The 19,747-nt window shown below is 38.8% G+C and overlaps 1 protein-coding gene across 7 annotated transcripts in view; it reads right to left on the minus strand.

Annotated features, from left to right (window-relative positions):
* Positions 1–19,747, minus strand: part of SHANK2 (SH3 and multiple ankyrin repeat domains 2) — a 613,170-nt gene that overhangs the window by 24,773 nt on the left and 568,650 nt on the right. For 4 of the 7 annotated variants that reach the window (XM_073347891.2, XM_073347890.2, XM_073347895.2 and 1 more), the window contains one exon: positions 16,846–16,866. The exons of the other annotated variants lie outside the window; for them this stretch is intronic. In XM_073347891.2, coding sequence (XP_073203992.1) covers positions 16,846–16,866 — 21 coding nt within the window. The remainder of the gene's footprint in view (positions 1–16,845; positions 16,867–19,747) is intronic. 7 annotated transcript variants of the gene reach the window in all.

The raw sequence follows: 19,747 nt of genomic DNA on the forward strand, positions 1-19,747 counted from the left end.
AGGCACAGAGTAATTAAGTTACTTGCCTAAGGCCACTGAGTCATTCAATCTCTGAACTTGGACTAGAATCCAAAACTTATACTCTAACCAATAACCTTCCGCACTGCCCCTTTCACCTTATCTTTTGTTCCTGTGAACTCTCAGACTGCTGACTGGCACTAAATGTACTACCCCCAGGCTGGTAGTCATGCTAAGCTAGGATGGCATTTTTCTTTTTAATTTCTCTAAAGCAATAGGGCACCAGTCACGCAACCTATGTGTATTCTCAGAAAAAATGTACTAGAACCAACTAGAAGTGATTCCTTAGCCTGGTAGCTCCTCTTGTCTCAGGCTTCCACAACTTAAAATTTTTACAAGCCACACCTTACTTTTCAGGAGTTAAGTATGGTATGTCTTTGTATGGTATAGTAAGGTTTGATAATTTAGTTTAGGAGAAAATAAAACTAGCGCATTAGGTTATTACTGACTTAAAAACAGCTAGAAGTGGCACCACTATGCAAAGTATCAAATTTGAGCTTGATCCCTCACTGGAAAAACAGCTACGCTCAGACTCCAGGAGTGTGGTAAGGGACAGGAAGTAGGCAAGAGGAAGAAAGATGGTCTCTCCCTAACCAGCAGCTTTGGCTGGTGCAGAAATGGAAGAATTATATTCAGCCTTCTCTGGTTGGGAAGACACTTGTTTTGGGAGAGGAGACTTTTGGAGCACTGGGTGACAGGGAGAGAGCAGGAGAGGAACAGCTGCTAGAATTATTAAGTTGAACATTGTAGGTGGTTGGCTTATTCAGAAGTGTTACTGTCTGCTTTCCACGGGAATTAGTATTACATTTTTTGTTTGCTTTATTTATTTTCATATAATAGACCATCCAGAGAGAGGAGAAAAAAAAACACGCTTAAAACCTTCACAAGCAAATAAAATAAACATTAAAAAAATCACATTCCATATGGTCTTAACAGTAATTCAAACTGTGCACTTTTCAGAAGAAAATACCTGTAACCTTCTGATGGGCAAAAGGTATCAGAAAGCCATGGGTTTAGCCTTAAGCATTTGAGCTACACAGAAAAAAATATTGCTAGATTGCAGAATCAAGTTTAGGGGTATCTACCATTGATTGTAACAAGGGCATGGGAATTTCATGTTACATCTCTCCAGCCCTTTATATGATCCTAGAAGGCCAAACACTTGTTCTTGGGATCCAGACATAGGGGTGTTTTGGGGACTGAAGGCCTAGACACCCAAAATCTGTAAATAACAAATATACCATATAAAAACATATTCCCTTTATTTTGAACAGACACATAACCATACACCTATTCAGACAACAAAAAAACTACAGGGAAAGAATGATGAGGCTATGACAGACACTTGAAAAGCATGGAAATATTCATTTAGGGGATGAAACATACATACTCTCCAACTGTACTGATTTTGCAAGACAATACTGGAAGTCAGATCTTAGTATTTGACCTGACCACAATATCAGTTTGTACAGATTTCCTAACAAAATCTGATATTGCTACCACATCAGCTTGTGGGGAACTTTATTCTTTGTGATTTTACAGCTTTAATGTTGCCAGCTCCTCAGTCCTTCTCACCCTATAGCTGCTCCCATTCCAATTGTATTTGGCTCCTTTCCAGTCATAGCTGAGAACAGCTGAAGCAAGTTGGAGTGGGGAGGGAGAAGTTGATATGATTAAGTTGTTTTACAAAGAAAGTCTTTTTAGGGGCTTCTTGCACCTAGCTGTGGTTCCAACTGTTGTACAGGCAGAGTTGCGAATGCTGCCCAACTTGTCCTTTTGCGCTGCTGTCTTTGGTCAGAGCACAAATGTAGAACAGTAAGATGGCATTTTAAAACTAGAACAAAAATTTTGAAGCTTCCAAAGCAGCTAGGGTGTATGTGGGATGAAGTAAAAGTAATCCAAAATGGCAGCAGCTACATGGCGGGTCCTGCGGAATATACCAGAATCTTAATATATGGCCCCCACATTCCACCACACTTTTAAAGTGACAGCACTATGTAAATAAATACATTTTCATTATAATATTAGATATGTGCTACCTACGTCAAGAGTCAACTGGCCTTTTCTTGACTTCTATGCAATTCCACAATAAACTCATCCAAAAGAAATAAAAAGTAGATATTTAGGACAAATTTTTCAAAGGGCTGTGCCCTTCAAATAGGTTGTTCATGTCCGCAGTAGTAGTGCGCAAGCCATGTTTGGGCCAGTAATGCATTTTCAAAAGGCAGCACACTGGAACACTTTTTGTCAACTTTGCTAGTGGACTTCTCCTCCCCCATCTCCTTTTTTGTGTTTTGACATATTTTTGTAATATGTATTCTTGCACCACTAAGAGGGGCTCTCATATGATGTTACTGGAAATGTATTTATTTATGAGGCTACCTATATAAACAAACAAAATTTAGAAGAGGCACAGATGGGGTGCAAATGAAATGCAGGTGCAAGAATTTACACCTGGCATGAGTGGTGTGTTGGCGGCATGGCCAAGAAAGTGGACCAAAATGGAATTCTTAAAGGGTGAGCGCCCACATGCAGTTGGTCATAGGAGAAATATTTTGAATTAGAAAATGTATCTGCAACATGCCTACACCAGGGGTCAGCCCACACCAGTGACATTTCATCATTAACCCAGTCATTTAGCAAAATGCAGCCACAGGCAAAACAAACTGTTATGAGGAGCAGTTTGTGGCTAGTTTGTAGAATAGTAAAATGTTTCCTGCTCACATTTTGACCAACTTCAGTCTCAGAGAAGGGGAAAGGGAAGAGGAGTATCCACTGGCTCAGCAGCCAGAGCACAGCCCAAATGCATCCATAGGACAGGATTTTTAGGACAAAGATTAACGTTCAACATTTGTCAGAGGAGAAATTCAGTATGCTTGACAATCAAACTCTCCTGAATTTTAATGAAAACTTACATGGGGATCTGGAGAGTCAAACACAGGTGCCATGCTACACCTGTGATAGTTACAGACACCACTGCTCAAGGGGCTCTTGATAACTGGAACCTTTCAGAGGACCACAGAGATATCACAAGTATAAGCCAGTCTGATGCCTCTGCATGCATGCAGCAATTTCTGAGTGCCACTGTATTAAATTTCCCCGAGAGAGGCAGCACCAACAGTCATAAAATAATTGTCTTCCAAAGTGCATTTTCTGTATGTCCTGTGTGCTACTGATCGCACCTATATTCTGCTCAGGGCACCCTCCCCTCAGGAAATTAGATGGCCTAATGGGATGAGGAGGAGTTCCATTCTATCTGTGTGCAGGTCATTTGTGATGCAAAAGTTTAATCACAGAGGTAGTAGCACAGTGCCCAACAGCATGTCATGACTCTTACATTCTCAGGAGGTCTGGCTGCTAGGTAAGTAGCATTGTTATGTTTAAATTAATATCTGTGATATTACTAGGGATGGCGTCCCCTCAATAATATATTTATTTGTTGAAGAAAATGGTACTTATCCCATAAAGACATGGTGAATGACTCCTGTTCCAAATTCCCTGACTCTCTCAGAGGAAAATTATTATGCTGCCCACCCATCAAGCCACCAGATGCATCGAAGAAGGAACTCTGAAAATGAGAGTCAGGTGCCCAGTGGCACATTATTGTACAGGCCCCACAATATACCATATAATCCTGGCAAGACTGCATATTACACAACATAGCCAAGAGATGTGGATTAGCTCCACCTGAAGGGCTAGAGATTGACCTTGTCAGACCCACAGAGGATAAGAATGATCATGATCCAAAAAGGCACTTCCAGGCTAACCCCAACACCTCAGGCCAGCATGCCAGAAACACCAGGCAAAGACTGATTGAACACAGTTTCTGAGGCTAGTATTGCCAAGACCTGTATACTTACCACCAAGTCCATAATGTTTGCTCAGAGGGGATGGAGGTAATGGAGAAAAAAAACTCAAAAAACAGCTGCCTCAAGAAATGACTTGTATTTGTAAGAAAAGCAATGAATGCCTGGCACAGTGTAAAAAAATGCTCCCATGAGGCTAAAGTGAAAGAACGGAGGCAAATGTTCTTCAAATACCAGCAGCACACATTGTTAACAATGCAAATATAAACTACAAAATGTTAGACTAATCTAGTCAGCCAGAATACAATGTTAGCCAAAATGTATAAATGGTTGAGTTCTGCCACTCATGGCCTTATGGCTAAGAATTAAAAGGACAGGCACATAAAAAACCCCTAAAAATCCTATCGTTATTGTGATTATTTTTTCTTCCCTCCCCCTTTTGCCTGGCGTGTAGGCATGGGCAACGAGGCCCTCTCAGTTATGGCTCTCTGCAGCCGGCCACTGCGACGAGGCACAGTGGCCTGTGGTGGTTCTCGAGAGACACTTGTTCCTTGATCCCCTGGTAAGTATACAGTGGAGGCTGCCACTGCATCCTCACCAGTCCACGTTGAGGCACTGGTTAACTCAACATGGGGGGTGGCTCTTTGGGAGATACGTGTTTCAAGGACCTGCGTCCTTGGCTGTTTGAGGAAAGCTAAAATCTCAGACAGGTAGTTATGGATGGCTCTTGTGGATGTAGCCACAATGCCTAGCTGCAGCTCCATGCGGCCCATGGACTGTGACATGAGACCCATGGACTGTGCATGCTCCCTCTTGATATTTTCCAGCAGCTGCACAATCCTACTGTTGGTTTCCATCAACAGCCTTTCCCCCTCTGTTAGGTGGGGCTGCCCTCTCCAACCCTGATCCCTAGGGACAGGCTGAACACCATGGTGCTCTTCATTCATTTCATCATTCCCCTCCTCCTCCTCAGGAGAGTCACTTTCAAACTGAGGAGTCCTACTGAGTGACTGATCCCCAGGAGACTGTATGTCCATTGTACACTCTGGAGTCCGCTCTGGTGTTTGAAATCCCTCAAAATCTTCCCCAACGTTGCTGTGTGTTTCAGATGACGACAATGGCCACTGCCAACTCTCTGTAGTTCTGGCTGGTGAATCTTCGTCGGAAGCAGGCTCTGAAGATTCCTGTTCTTGTTCAGGCGTGGAGGGTGAGCTCGCTCTCTGACGTCTGGGTTGCCCCGAGCATCCAGGAACCTCCCCATCTTGTTCCCCAGTGACATCTGGCAATCAAATAGAGGAGCAACAACCACTGTATCTGAGGCCAGGAAGATGGAGGAATCTACATGCATTGGACAACACATAGAAAGAAGCCAATTGGGAAAACCACAGTGTTTGTGTTTGGGCAAACAGAAGGGCAGACTAAAGTTTAGTGGCTGAACTGGGTATGTGGCAGTTGAAGTTACTAACCACTTTATATACGTGCACATTGTCCTGCACCCATAACACACACAACTGTGCTGGATCCCACGGCATAACTACCAATACACCTCATTGTGATTGTGACAGAAAGTGTCAGTGAACCTCTCAAAAAGCTCACCTATGAATTGCAGTGGTGTCACAGTCAGAAATCCCTGTGATCAGCTCAGGGTCAATTGTCCAATTGAGTCTCCTGTGGTGTCAGATGTGCTCCACCACTGGCCTGTGTGGTAGCCCTTTGCTGTTCTGAAGCACTGCTGGCTATCTTCTCTTTTGTCCGACGTTTCATATCACCCCTCCACCCCCAATGTTTTGGGCCCCCCCAATCATAGCTGTAGAGCAACTGTGGTTGCCAACAACATTTATCCTGTGAGCAATGGCCTCCCAAGCCTTATCTTTTCTGTATGCATTATTTTCTCAGTGCTTTCTCCAAACGGTATGTGATCCTATTTGAGGACATTGCTCACCAGGACTTTTTTTTCCCCAGATAAGATAACCTTCATTTTGCTCTCTCCTGGCTGTGTCTTCCCTTGCCTGAGGACATTTGGTGGAAATGTGCAAGTGCTTCCCTGTGCACAATTTAATATGGAAGGAGGAGTGGTTAATTATGCTATTGAAGAGGACATTGCAAATGTGCTTAATCTAAATCTACCCATATATAAAAATATACTCCCACCAACTGAAAATGACTAGACTTTTTGCACGCACATCAATCATCGGCTCTCATTACAGTATGATCTACTCAGCACCATTTCTGAATTGTTCACATTTGTGGCTAGAACCCTCACCCTTTTTATGCTTGAAACAAATAAATAATGAGTATCACATGTTTTGGGGAGACAATTTGACTGTAAGAAATCTATCTGGGGCTGTTCAGTTAATACAATACAATAATTTAGCCCAAAGAGCCTGCATTTTTCACTCAGGCAAGGGATATGTGGAAGCACCACTGTAAGACTATCACATCTAAGTAACAGCAGCTGCTGATCATCACCAACTAACTGGTTGCTCTGTAGTGTTGGTGCTAGGATGTGAGGAATGGTGATTCCATGTCATATCTACGCCCTGGCACTACAATCTAGGAAAGTGTTGCTCTTTAAGGACTACATTCTGCTCTTTGATACACACCATGTGCTGCTCTTAAGACCTTCAGCTGGCGTTGTGCATTTCTGTCTGATGGATGCTTTTGAGGTCAGGTTAATCATTTTTGTTAATGGGCTTATTGTTTGTTCAGGAGTTCCTGGGGTGATTTTTATATATATTTTTGTTCTTGGTTTTTAGGACCCCTTCTCAGAGACCCAAGGATCCATCCCTCTATCAGCACATTTATACACTGATCCCTGTCTGTCTAGATCATCATTAGGGTCCTCATCACTCACTATCTGAATTCCTTGAGTATTCTATTTATTTAAAGGGCTACTTACAGTTAATGATTTAATATAATTATTTAATGTGATTAATTTTTGTGCTGGATATTATTTGTGCATTTAATATATTCACTACTTTAAAGTATTCACATTCAAAGTATTCACATTCGGTCTGTGTCTGATTGGACTGTCCAGTTGCATGTTTTATGGAAAGTGAGGATGAGATCGTATTTGTAAAAAGGTATGAGCTCCTTATGGAAATGAATATTAGGGACAAGTTGTCATGCAATCATTGGCTGTGCCACTGCATGAAAATTTTGAAAGGGACTTTGACATTATCCCTCTGTAATACCTGCTGCCTTTGCAATTCTATTTTCTCTAACACAGCCACAGCTGTTACCTTTGTTGCCAAGTATCTTTCAGCAGCTACAGTGTAGGACCATGAAATTAATTCTCAACACTTCTCTAATAGAGTAGACATGCAAAAACAGGGGACTTCTTTTTACCACACAAAGCAAACACACATTCCAGCTAATTTGTATGGAATCAGAGAGATAAAGGGAATATATATTCCAGTTGTGCCATTGGTCATACAAAATGTGTCATTCTTTTGATATATCATCAGAAATTTCCCCATATTTGAATACTCCATTCTCTTGACCAGCACTTTGAACAGAGCCCTCCTAATGATGGTAAATAGAGTAAAATATTTTTTTTAAAAAAAGAGCAAAAACTAATTTGTGAATATTTTTGTCAACATCATTTAATTTAGTTTGATGGGGGAGGGGGGCGCGTTATTTTTGTTGTTTGCACATATTTGGGCACCTGTCAGATATTTATGAAAGTGTCCGTGACCCTGGAAAGTTTCACAAATATTAGCACAAGTGGTTATTTCTCTAAAAACAGAATTATGAAAGCTTACAATTTGTCATTCTCCTACTTAAATATTTTCTGTCTCCAAGTCAGGGAGCTGAAACGGTATCATCTGGCATAGCATTATCATCATCACACAAATGACAAATATCCTAAGCAAACAGTTTGTGAATAACTAATGGGCTGATAGTTATTAAAACTATTGGCCAATACTTATGAATAATGAACACATTCACAGATACTGGGATAGGTTTGCTAACTAGCCACTAATGAAAAAGGGACTAAATTCATAACAAAGCATTCAACCAACTCAAATAACTATGTTCTTGTAAGCTTTATTAAATATCGGTATGGGCCATGAATGCATCACAGGCATAGCCTTACACATACTTTCATTCACTGCACGGCAATCATGGAAACTTTAGCTCAGGGTCAAGAGCTCATGCCACAGTGTCAAAGGTATCAGTTTCTGCCCAAGAATTCCTTTCCTTGATGACTAAAGGTTGCCCTGATTCAGACTGGAACTCGTTAATATAACCAGCTGCTATATTGGAACTGTGAAAGTGGTGTGTCAGCTACAATAGTGGAAATGGAAAATTTGGTTTCCCTAGAAACTGTACTGCTCAGCTGGAGGAATGGATGGCCAAGTGGCTCACTGCCCTGACAACTGGTGACAGGAGGATTAAAACCAAAGTTAAACTGTTACCTAAACTAACTGCCTCAACCCTACCTCCTGGCAATGGGCTGACTCTTCACAAGCAACAGTAAATATGCCAGGTCATTGGTGCAACAGAGACCATAAATGTCTAACAAAATGTGAATCAACAAACCGATTCTGTTCTTAATTGGCTTAAACAACATTTCTCTCTTTTTGAAAGAAGTTTTAAACATAGTGGGCACAAGCACCATGTTGTGGCTGCCCATGATGCGATGCCAATGGCAAGGGAAATGTGAGGAACTGTCCAGACTCCTTCTGACCTCAATGATAATTTGCATCTAATCAAACAATGCCTGTACCCACATAAGCCAGCTTGGCAGCCTGCTTGTTCACAGTGGTACATAACACTGCACAGTTGAACGCCTGGCTCACACTTCTCACAAAGTCATTTTATTTCCTGGCAGCATAAAAATACCTTAAGGGGTGAAGCAACAAGTTTTGATGGTCTCATGAATTGTGGACTCATTCCACGTCCCTGATCCCACCTTGCCCTGACACAATGAGACTTTAGCCACAGCCCAATTTGTCCAGTAGGGAAGTAAGAAAGGTGTGCGCACATGATGAGTGGGGAAGATAAGGATCTGGGAGTTTAGGGCCCATTGCCCTTTTAAGTTTAATGTTTGGTCACACAGTATGCACCTGTTTTCCAAAATCAAAATGGCCTTTTCAGATCTCTGGGGGATGGTTTCTGCTTCAGCCTACTGATTCTATTGCATTTATCAACAGACGTGACTATTTCTTTAAGCTGGCCTGTGCATAGTGACTAATGAGCCAGTATTAGAGGCCTCCCTCTCCTCTGTGTTGTCAAATGAGTCCTCTGATTCTCTGGCGAAAGACAAGACTGACACTTTCATGTGCCTGTTGCACTTGATCAGTCTTTTCTGATGTGGTAGCTTATGCAGTGTTGTAACTTCTTCTGAGGGCCAGAGTGACACGTTTGTCATGTGTCTGTTCATTATTTTGTGTTTTCTCATTCCCTGCTCTGTATATAGCAAACTACATCTCCTGGATGCTGCAGGCAGGACATCTGCTAAATAGTGCCAGAAGGCAGGACTACATCACGTTTCTGGAGGCATGGATAAGGTCATGGTGTTGGAGTACTGCTTTGTAGCGCTGGCTCCTTGCACCATGAAAGGCGTTGTCACACTTGCATGGTATCAGTCCTTCCAGTTTGCCAGTAAACATATTTAGAATGCTGGAGATTGTTTACATTGTGTTTTCTGGTTTGTAATCCAAAGAGAACTGCAAGGCCTACCCAGCTGTAGGGATAGCAGGCCAAGAACAGAGCACAGGCTACACTGGGCACTGGACAGCAGACAGACTCTAGGGACAGCAGAAGTATTTAATTAATTTTTGTTCATCTGAGATAATTTGAGAGACTTAAGCCTGTGTTGTGCCTTACCTGCCACTTGGACTGGCAGTGGATCCCTCCCCTGAAGTGTGCTGCTCTTTAAGAATCCCTCCTTTTCAAATCCCACAATTTCTTTTTCACCTCTGCTACTGGATCGTTGCCATTTCCATTATCTTTAGTTTTCCCCACAAATGGAGTTGTTGGACTTGAGTTGTGGGGCAGCGTCTTCCTGCTGACAGGTAGGTGGAGATGTTCCTTGGGCACAACAAGTGTAGCCAGGAGCTCAACAACAGCTGTAATGCAGTTGAGGAGCTTCCTGGGACCTGCCACTGCTGCTCTGGACCTGGGCCTCTGCCTGTATCTGCATCATGCCTCCTGTTGCAGGTGCATTTTTCAAACTGCTTAGGTACCAAGGTGATAGGTGCCTTGTAAATACCTAAGATAGATACAGACAGAAACTGTGCCAGGCACAATCAATTATACAAAACTTAATGCAATGCCAATTGCATCTTCATACTGTGGTTTCACCCACCTTTTCTAGCATCCACATTCAAAGATTTTGCATGTACATTTTTCTTTTGAAAACTGATGGCCATCCAGGGCACCCATCCCTCCCGTACTTTCAAGCTTTTGAAACCTTGGTCCTTTATTTATTTAAAGCACACAAATTCTTGATTCCCTGCCTGATCTAAATGTAAGATTGCAAAGTTCATCTCAGTTTCACTACTTTCACAACCACAAACAATATATGCTTCCTTTTTTCTTGTCATGAATCTGCAAAAAGCACTTATTTGTCTTTGTCAAATGGCAACGGGACAAATGTACCTTATTATCTACCTTCTCCCTTGGAACAACTAGATGCATCTAGATAGTACTGGAACCAAAGGTATACTCAGTTATGCACAGGTATTGGAATGCATGTGTATTTTTAAAATCTGTTTGTCAATAGTGTGCATTTATTTTTTGTCAGAAATGTAACAGCTTTTGTGCAGTTATTTTTGGTTTATGGAGAATTTTCATTGTTTTTAGCATAGAGATCAGAATCAGAAGTGAGTACAAATTAGGTAAGCGAAGTACAAGGGGTCTAGGCCAACATTTACAAGCTTGCAAGCTTAAAGTTAAGCATCTAATTAAGTAGATGGCTGGACCATGATGGGCTGAATACTTGCAATCCCATTGTGTGCCCTGTAGATGTTCATCACCTCTGAAAAATCAGGCCATTCACTTATGTAGGTGTCTAAAGATAGAATTACATGACTAACTTTAGGCAGTCATGTTGGAAATTGTTAGCCTTCGTTACCTGTACGAGTATGACTGGGTGGACAAAATTAGCTCAAAAGAAGAAAATTCAGCAAGGAAGACTGAAGTATTGCCAGCTCTTTATGTTATCACCCCGTGCACTAAAGATGGCCTCAGCCAAAACCCTGGTTCTGAAATGCCACCCTGAAGGGTAAAATCCAGATCCAAATTTTCAACTTGGGATTCTCGCTTGTGATAAGAAAACAATATAAACAATCAAAATCTGCCAAATAAATGCTTTTTAAATAGAAGAATAAAATGATGCAAAGGTTTTAAAATACTGAATAGGTTAAGTGACTAGTCTATGTTAGATTCAAATGGCCTCTACAGTGTCTTTTTTAAGAAGATATGTGCCAAAAAAACTATATATAATAAAATATTTGCAGTTTTCCATTCAAAGTTAGGCCAATGTTCATAGATAACATAATCATTTTAAAATTGCTCCATGGTGGAGAATTTGCTACAGTGGACATATATATTAAATCAGGAGCAAATGTGGACCACCGACTTGCAAGAGGCTCCATGTGGCCACTGGGCTCCACACAAACAGCAGTTTGCAGGATCACACCCTAGTTATAATACCAGATTCAAACAAACATTTACCATGGTGAAAATACGATGCAGAAAATTTAACTTCAGCGGCTAGTAAAAGGAGAAAGTAATGCGAGCTTTGACAACATAGTTCCAAATAAGCTACAGTTTCTGAACAGCATGAAAGCAAAGACAAACCATCTAGAGAAAGTTTCCTTTTAAGAAAATTGGATAGAAATACAATGTGTTTGTTTGGAGATACTTCCCATTATACTGGAAGTCCAAGAAAAAGATAAAATATCTAAAAATAAATATTAAAACATAAAAACTGTTTGCTGGTAACAACAGATTAACTAAACATATAAATCATTCACCTTAATATCTATAAACATCAAAACATGATACATAAGAGTGTTTGGCATATATCTATTCACAATTAAGAGGAATCTAAGCTATTTTTCCAAGCAGGCTTTATATGTACTTTTATGACTCAGTATTTTCACCCCAGTGCATATAGATCATGTTTGCATATTATGAACATATCATACCCTTAAAAGATAATTCTGAGAGAGGCAGACACAGACAAGTGCTATTTTTGGTATCTTAAAATTCTTATTATAGGCCCAATTTTCAAGCACCATCTCTTTAACAGTATGTCCAATATCCCAGAAGCTCAAAGGCATTTAAAATGTGCCTAAAGCCTTAAAATTCAACCTACCTTACAAGGAGTTTCCTACCTTGCAAGAGGAATGGTCATTGTGTATCACTGGGTCCCTGTATACAAAATAAAAACAAGAACAGAAAATAAAAACAAAAGACCATTCCCCATCCTGCAAGTCAGGTGGGATTTTAAGGACTGAGAACAGAAAATGGCATTTGAATGTCCTGTTTAAGAGACAGCATTTGAAAACTGGGCTCAGTCGGGTAAAAAAAAAGAAAGAAAAAATAAGACAGATAGAAAGAAAAGAAATTAAGTCATTTTTGCAATCTTTTATCCTGTGAGACATGTACTTTTCACACCAAGGAAAGAAAATCAAACCACCACGAGTTATCCAAAACATTTATTTTAAGCTTTATAAGAAGTTAATGAACATGGAATAATGAACAATTGAAGAAAAAAGGGAAATGGCAAGAAAAAAAAATTTTGGGGTGAGATGCAGGAGATTGTCGTGCATCTCCCTGGTTCCTGAAAGAGAGAGAGAACATATTAAAAAAATTTGAAAACTTTTATATTTATGCAATTGTATCACACTGGAAACATTCCTGTCTTTTTTTTTTTACTGCTCATAAATAACCCATTGCTCTGAACGCAGTACTACATATTTAGCTGATGATGACTCATAAGAGTTCTCTTCTCACAAATGCCAGAGCATTCCCATTCACATGGACCCAAATGCCACAAAAACATGTTTCCTTAAACACTTACAATTTCTTTTCCAGCTTTTCCCACAAACTGTTGTTTTATTTGGATAGTTAGGAAACCTTCTTCAATTGCAGTTCTGTGACAAAGAAAAACAACTAAGTACCTGTTATGAAAAGGCTTCAAGTTTAGGAATAATCAGATTAATGCAGTTTAAAGTAATAAAAATTCATAACAACAACAACAATAATAACAACACTGATTGCAACTGACAGCTGTATGTTTATGTGGAGACCTAAAAAACCTCATTTCTATTCACTACAGTCAGTGTTTACAAGAGGGACAATTTTATGTGCCCAACTTTAGACACAGACCCTGACTTTCAGAAGCGTCCAGCAATCACTGTTTACCTACTGACTTCAGATGAAATTGCCAGAGTTTGTTTCTGAAAAGTCAGACTTAAAGCATTTACAGCTGGGCACCCAAAATTATGGATACTTGAACATGTAAGCTAAGTCTTTTCTTTCCCCAATACTCTAACTCCAAATACTTTTCTTTTTAATATTTTAAGATATCATAGCTATGGCAAATATGTGGGCCAGATTCTATTCTCTGCTGCACTGGTGTGAATCCACAGTAAATTCTCTCAAGTCTAAATAATCACTTTTAGCTTCATCAGTATAAATGAGAGCAGAATATCTATAATCACAAAAATAAGAGAGGCATACAAGTTCTAAAATCTGTCCTCAAAAACCATTACTGCATGTCCTTGTAATGGTAACAATTCAAAGATTCGTTATCATTACTTGTGACTACAATATCAATTAACACTTCCAATAAGTAGCAAAAATATATTACTTACAAGAACATTCTACAGGTACTCTTCATTAAACCTGGAGCTGCAGTGCCATTTTTTTCTTATCTTTCAAATGTAGTGTCTGGTGAAGGTCTGGAAAACCTTTTTCCTATTTACAATCAATGTTGGTAGCGGAAGTTATCAAGGGAGTTGCAGAAGGGGTGTTATTTCCATTTTATTTCTGCAGACAAATCTTGGTCATATATTCCACCACGTTGAAATTAAAAACGGTTTCTGAATCCAGGGACTTCTGTGCATGATTTCTTCAAACAGGGTAACTTTTTTGTTTCAACCTTAATATAGCATTCACATATTTATTTGCTCTGTGATTTCATTGTTTCAGATGTGTGCCACCTTTGAAACAATGGACAACAGTAATGGAATGGAGCATGAATGTTTGTTGGAGGACAGAGCCAATAATATTCATTTTGAATGCTATAACTGATATTTTTCTCGTAAATAAATACTATTACTTGATACCAGATACCCAACAGACTTCTGTGCTGATGATTATTATATACCTGCAAGATTGTAACAGCATGTAATCTGGCCAAAAGTAGGGAGAGTCCTACAATCTACATTTATACCTTAAGTCCAATAAACAAAAATAAATGTTTTCTTTTTGAATTGGATACTAAAAGGATACCTTCTAAAAGTTTCCAGCCATCACTAACCCAGTATTTTGTAATCCAAATTTGTTTTCCTCTCATCTAATCCATACTTTGTTGTATTACTGTCTTTGGTAGGCTCAGCAAAAATGGAATTATATCTGTGTTATCTCCAATTCTTAGTTTCTCTCTTGGCCTTTTAAATTTCTCTACTCCAGCTAAAACAGCTAATCCTTGCTTTTCTCTGCAGAGGCCCTAAAAAATCTGAAGTTGCTTGATAAATCAAATCCATTCTTTGCTAGAAAATCATGAGATCTTTGGACCTTTTTGGATGTAGAGCATACATCATAATCAAAAACTTAACTAAAATTAACTAGTCAAAATATTAATTGAAGATAAATTAAAAGCAGCTTTTCACAAGGCACATGAGTTCCACCTATTTATTTTTTAATGACTAGAGTTCAAGATTCTCTTAATTCTTTTAAATATAAATTTCAAATTTCCAACATTATTTGTACGACTACTGAAATAAAATGACAAATTATGGTGGGGAAAAACATATCACTTAGAGTTCTATGTCATTTGATTAGTGAATTGGAAAGATGACTTTTTAGCTAATATTTTATTAATTTTTGTTGTGAGGGTAATAAATGAAGTGCAATATTATGAAGATTTTCTTCCCCAAATAGCCAATTAAACAATTTTGTTTACAAATATACCATAAGTTAAATAAATTCATTTTTACTTTTTTAATTTGTTTCTCCTCTTTACTTATTTTAATTTACTGCATGACATTTTTATTTGATCTTCCCCAAGACTGATAGGGGCACCTGCACACACCCTAACTGTGGCTTTAAAACATGATGCTGCAACATAAAAAGATTGGTTACCTAACAGACTGCTATGTCTCACTCATTCACTAATTCTTTACCTACAAGCAACAAAAGAAAAAACAGAAAGGATTCTTACTTTAAAAAAAGCGTGTTTTGAAATCTGATGCTGTCCCTCTGTAGTGGGCAATTGTGGTGAGCAGAAAACCTCAGTGCAGCAGACTTAGTATTGTTGAGGTTTCAGTGGTCTGTGATATGATAACTTGAGTAGAAGCTAGAATAATGCCTATTTAATTTTTTTTCTTTGAGGTTATATGACAAAGTTGTTATTACCTAACTGGAACTTTTATGTATGGATGTTAAATGGTATCCCCGATCTGAAGAGAAGTACCAACAGCCTATATACCCTTCCCCTCAACCAAGCCAAAAACAAGCACACTCTCAAAAAAGTCTCCTCCCCGTCACCTATAACTAGGAAACATTAATTTTATCAAGTTATCCTACAAAAATGAATGTAAAAATTCTTGATAGTCATATAATGAAAATATATTTGTTGCTATAAAAATCTTATGTCAGAAAACCAATAACTGTTTATTCCTTCATATTCTGAAGAGACCGTTTCTTGCTTTGAGCAATAAATGTACCAGCAGTTGATCTTGCTAGCAGCAGAAAACAGTTCCAACATAATGAGAGAGCAGGAAAGATTAAAAAAAGCAAAAATGAAGAAAAAGAAAACAACTGATTTACTCTGTATTATCCTAACAAGATATAGGAGAAATAGTTCACTACTGAAGAGGCATGCTACCTACAAATAAGCTTCTCTATCAGCAATCTTAACTTTCCTTCCACTGATTATAACTATACTGAAGTATCATACAGAGGCTCAGTCAGGATTGAGGCCCTCCCTTAGGCAAGGTGCTATGCAGACACGTAAAGACACAGGCCCTGCCCAAAAGAGCTTACAGTCTATGAAAGTAAGTGATATACAAAGGGTGAGGAAAAGAGGATACAGCTAAACACAAACAAACTTGTATATACATATGTATATTTACATTTTGGTAAAATATTAAAGGTCAATCTATCTGCCCCTCCACCTGGCCATCATTAAGTGGATGACTGCTGTATAGAAATCCCAGCAAATGTGGGTCTCAAGGAGAGATTTAAATGAGAAGAGAGTAGTGGCCTTATGGATCAATCAGGGAGGGCATTCCATGCATACGGGACAGTGTGGAAGATGTTATATTAAAAACTGAAATTGTGCAGAGCAGAATTTCTCCAGGTCAGAGTTTATGATGTGTGTGAAGTCCCTATTTCCTGAGACAGACAGTGTGGTTATGTGAGTAACATTTGGCCATTAGGAGGGAAAGTGAAATCATTCATGTAGGACTACACTGATATCATGTTACTTGCCACTGTTTCTCAGTGATTGCCAGTTAGCACAGTAACTCTGAGGGGAGGATATGGAAGGGTTTGGGAAAAAAATCTGAGACAGAAGAAAAATGGGGGTGGACGGAGAAGAGAACACAAAGGAAGAAATGAGGGAAATATTTTCAAATGTGTTCTTCTGACTGAAAGTTAGTTCTTTATGTGTTTGCAAGGTATTAGCTAAACAACTAAAAACATATACAATATTTAATGTACGTTTGACACCATAAAATAAACTGGACCATATGCCAACATTTATAGTTATGTTATCTTTCACTATGGAAAGGTGAGAAACAGATTAAACAAGAGACAAAATGCTTCCCCTTACCCTTCTTCTTCCGTACTGAAGCTTGGAAACAGAAAGGGAATGAATTGTAAATCAATTCTGAAGGTAAGCCCATTTTAAATGCTAAATTCTTGACTGATTTTTGAACACAAACATTTTTCTTCTATTCTTAAGAGGTTAATCTCTCCATGCTAACTGTGGATTGTGCATGTATTTTTCAAACCACTTTAAACAAACATCTTGGCATAGCCCAGTTTATCAGGGTTTATACTTTGACTATATAGAAAATTACTGAGTTATAAAACTTAGATACCTCGGCTATGCAGTGTGAGATTTATTTTTTAAAATTAAAAATAATCAATTTGGGCACTTATGATATATAAATGGGCTATGAAAATAGGGCATTTAATATCATTGCAGTTCGGAAGTGGAATGAATTGTAGATACATTTTATATGCCATTAGTTAATACTTTGGATTAATTTCTTTGTAGGATAACAGCAACTGCCATTGGTTAGCAGTAGATGGGACACCCATGCACTATTATGGAGAACAGAGTAAAATATGTCAATACAAGCAGAAATAGAAGGGGTTTGGAGACAGGCAACAAAAGTGATGGGAGAGACTTCCATATGGAGAGGTTGAAAAGATTAGGACTACCTAGTTTAGAGAGGGGACAGGATAGAGATATACAGTATAATGAATGATATAAAAGGAAGGGAATTCCTTTTTACCCTTTCTTGCTATAGAATAACAAGGGAACATTCAATGAAATTAAAAGGCAACACATTTAAAACTGATAAAAGAAAATACATTTGTACATAGCACATAAGTAGTGGAAACTCTTTGCTACAAGACATCATTGAGACTGAGTTTACTAGATTTAGATGAACGGTGGATGTTGTCATTATTCACATATATAAATCTAGTATAAATACACACACCCTCTCTCATACTTCAGGACATAAACCAACCTCTGTTCAATGGGAGTAATAAGAACTTTTCTGTATGAGCATCTTATTTCATTATTGTCCACTATAAGGTTTCGTGTACCTCCTGTTTATAGCCACAGCTAGTGACAGTACATTAAACTAGGCAGACCACTGATTTTATCTAGAATGGCAGCCCCTATGTTCCTTGGGCTGGTGAATGTTAATATCATGGACATGACGACTGTAATCTTGTAGGCACAGAAGAATTTATGCAGTGCTATGCAGCCTTTTAGGGGATAATGAACCTCTGGACTGAGTTTAAACAGTATTCTTTGGACCAAGAAAGCCTTGAAAATGGAGCGTTTGTTTAGTCCCATGAGGATGGAAGTGTAGGGAAAGACATGCTTTAAAAAAAAGAAAGTGCAGGTAGCTTACTGATTCTCAAAATAGTTTCTGATTGGGATGCCAATAGCCGTAAAGCCTCCACTGTATGGAGCTAATGAATACCACCTGAGATAAGTAGGGCTAGGATTGAAGAATGCTCCACCTTTGGGTAGAGAACACCTCCAGCTACACAACAACATTTTGAGCCAGTTAAAGCACTGTTCTTTCCTGAAGTCGTTCTTTCCAGTCCTCCTTTGCTAGAAGGATGGTATGATTCCCCTGCTCACATACACATACTTGGGATTGCTGTCACTGAGCAAGTGCGAGTATAAACAGCAGTGTATTGTAGTGGCAATGGAGACACGACTTAGCCGTACTGAGTATGTACCTATGGGGTTCAGGAGGGCTTGTACTTTGCACAGTTAAGTCGTGGCTTCACTGCGGCTACCTGTGCTACTGCAGCAAATATTGATATTTATACTTGTGCTAGCTTGAGAAGAGCTAGCACAAGCATATGAGTGAGAACAGGGGACTCACACCCCTCTCTCATAGTGTAGATGTACAGAAGAACTGTAAAGAGGGAGAATTATAGGCGTCTCCTCAGGCTCCATAGTGACATGGAAGACTTTGGTGGTGGGCGGGTAGGAGGGCTGCCTAAAGAATATTTTGCTTATAGCAGATTTGCATGATAAACCAGAATGGTTTAAAATTAAACAAAATTTTAACACTCTATGAAAGAAAAAAGTCTCACATTTTAAACCCTGGAGGAAAAATATTGATAATTAACAGATAATAAAAACTTACATTCAAAAAGGTTATGACAAAAAATAATCAAAGCTATGAAAATCTGAGATTTGTACCATCACCATACTAGCCTAAACTAATAGATGTTTTTGCTTGGTTGTAATGTGACCCAAAATAGTTAGGGCCCTATTCAGTACCCCTTTCTTGGTCAGAACTTCCACTTAAAGACAGTGAGAGTTTTCATCCCTTAAGGGATGGATAGTGTCCTTCCTTCCACAGAATGTTAGCACTTTCTAACCTTTATTTTATTAATGTGGCTAATTATCTACAAGACTTGACTCCTTTCATCTGAATGAATGTTAATTAATGCCTAAAATAAAATGATTATGAAACCTGTATTGTTAAACTCATGCAGGATCAGAGTAAGGAAAGAAGAGACCTAAGAGATGATCAAGTCTATTATTCTGTAAGTGAGTGATATAGTTCCTTTATACAATACACATCAGATATTTATCCTAGCCAGATTGTATCTAAACATACATTTATTTTTGTCTTTTGCAAATACTGTCAGATAACATATTTGATAGTCTAGGCTTCTGAAGTACCACTTTTCTCCTGACCCAACAGGAAAAAAAATATTCCTTTCTTCCAGTCAGAAATCCCAAGCGGTTATACAAATCTACAATATACACCCTACTGCTGGGACACCTACATTTACATCACTTAGAATTAGCGAGTCAAAGACTAAATGCTCATCACTTTGCATTGCTAAAAGTTAACAGAATACTCTATTAAGTTTGTGTTCAAACAGAAGAGTCAAAGTGATATTAATATATACACATTTTCAGATTAGAGAGTCTAAGTTGCAGTTGCAGTTGTACTGCT

The sequence above is a fragment of the Lepidochelys kempii genome, chromosome 6, assembly GCF_965140285.1.
Source record: "Lepidochelys kempii isolate rLepKem1 chromosome 6, rLepKem1.hap1, whole genome shotgun sequence".
Classification (NCBI taxonomy): Eukaryota; Metazoa; Chordata; order Testudines; family Cheloniidae; genus Lepidochelys; species Lepidochelys kempii.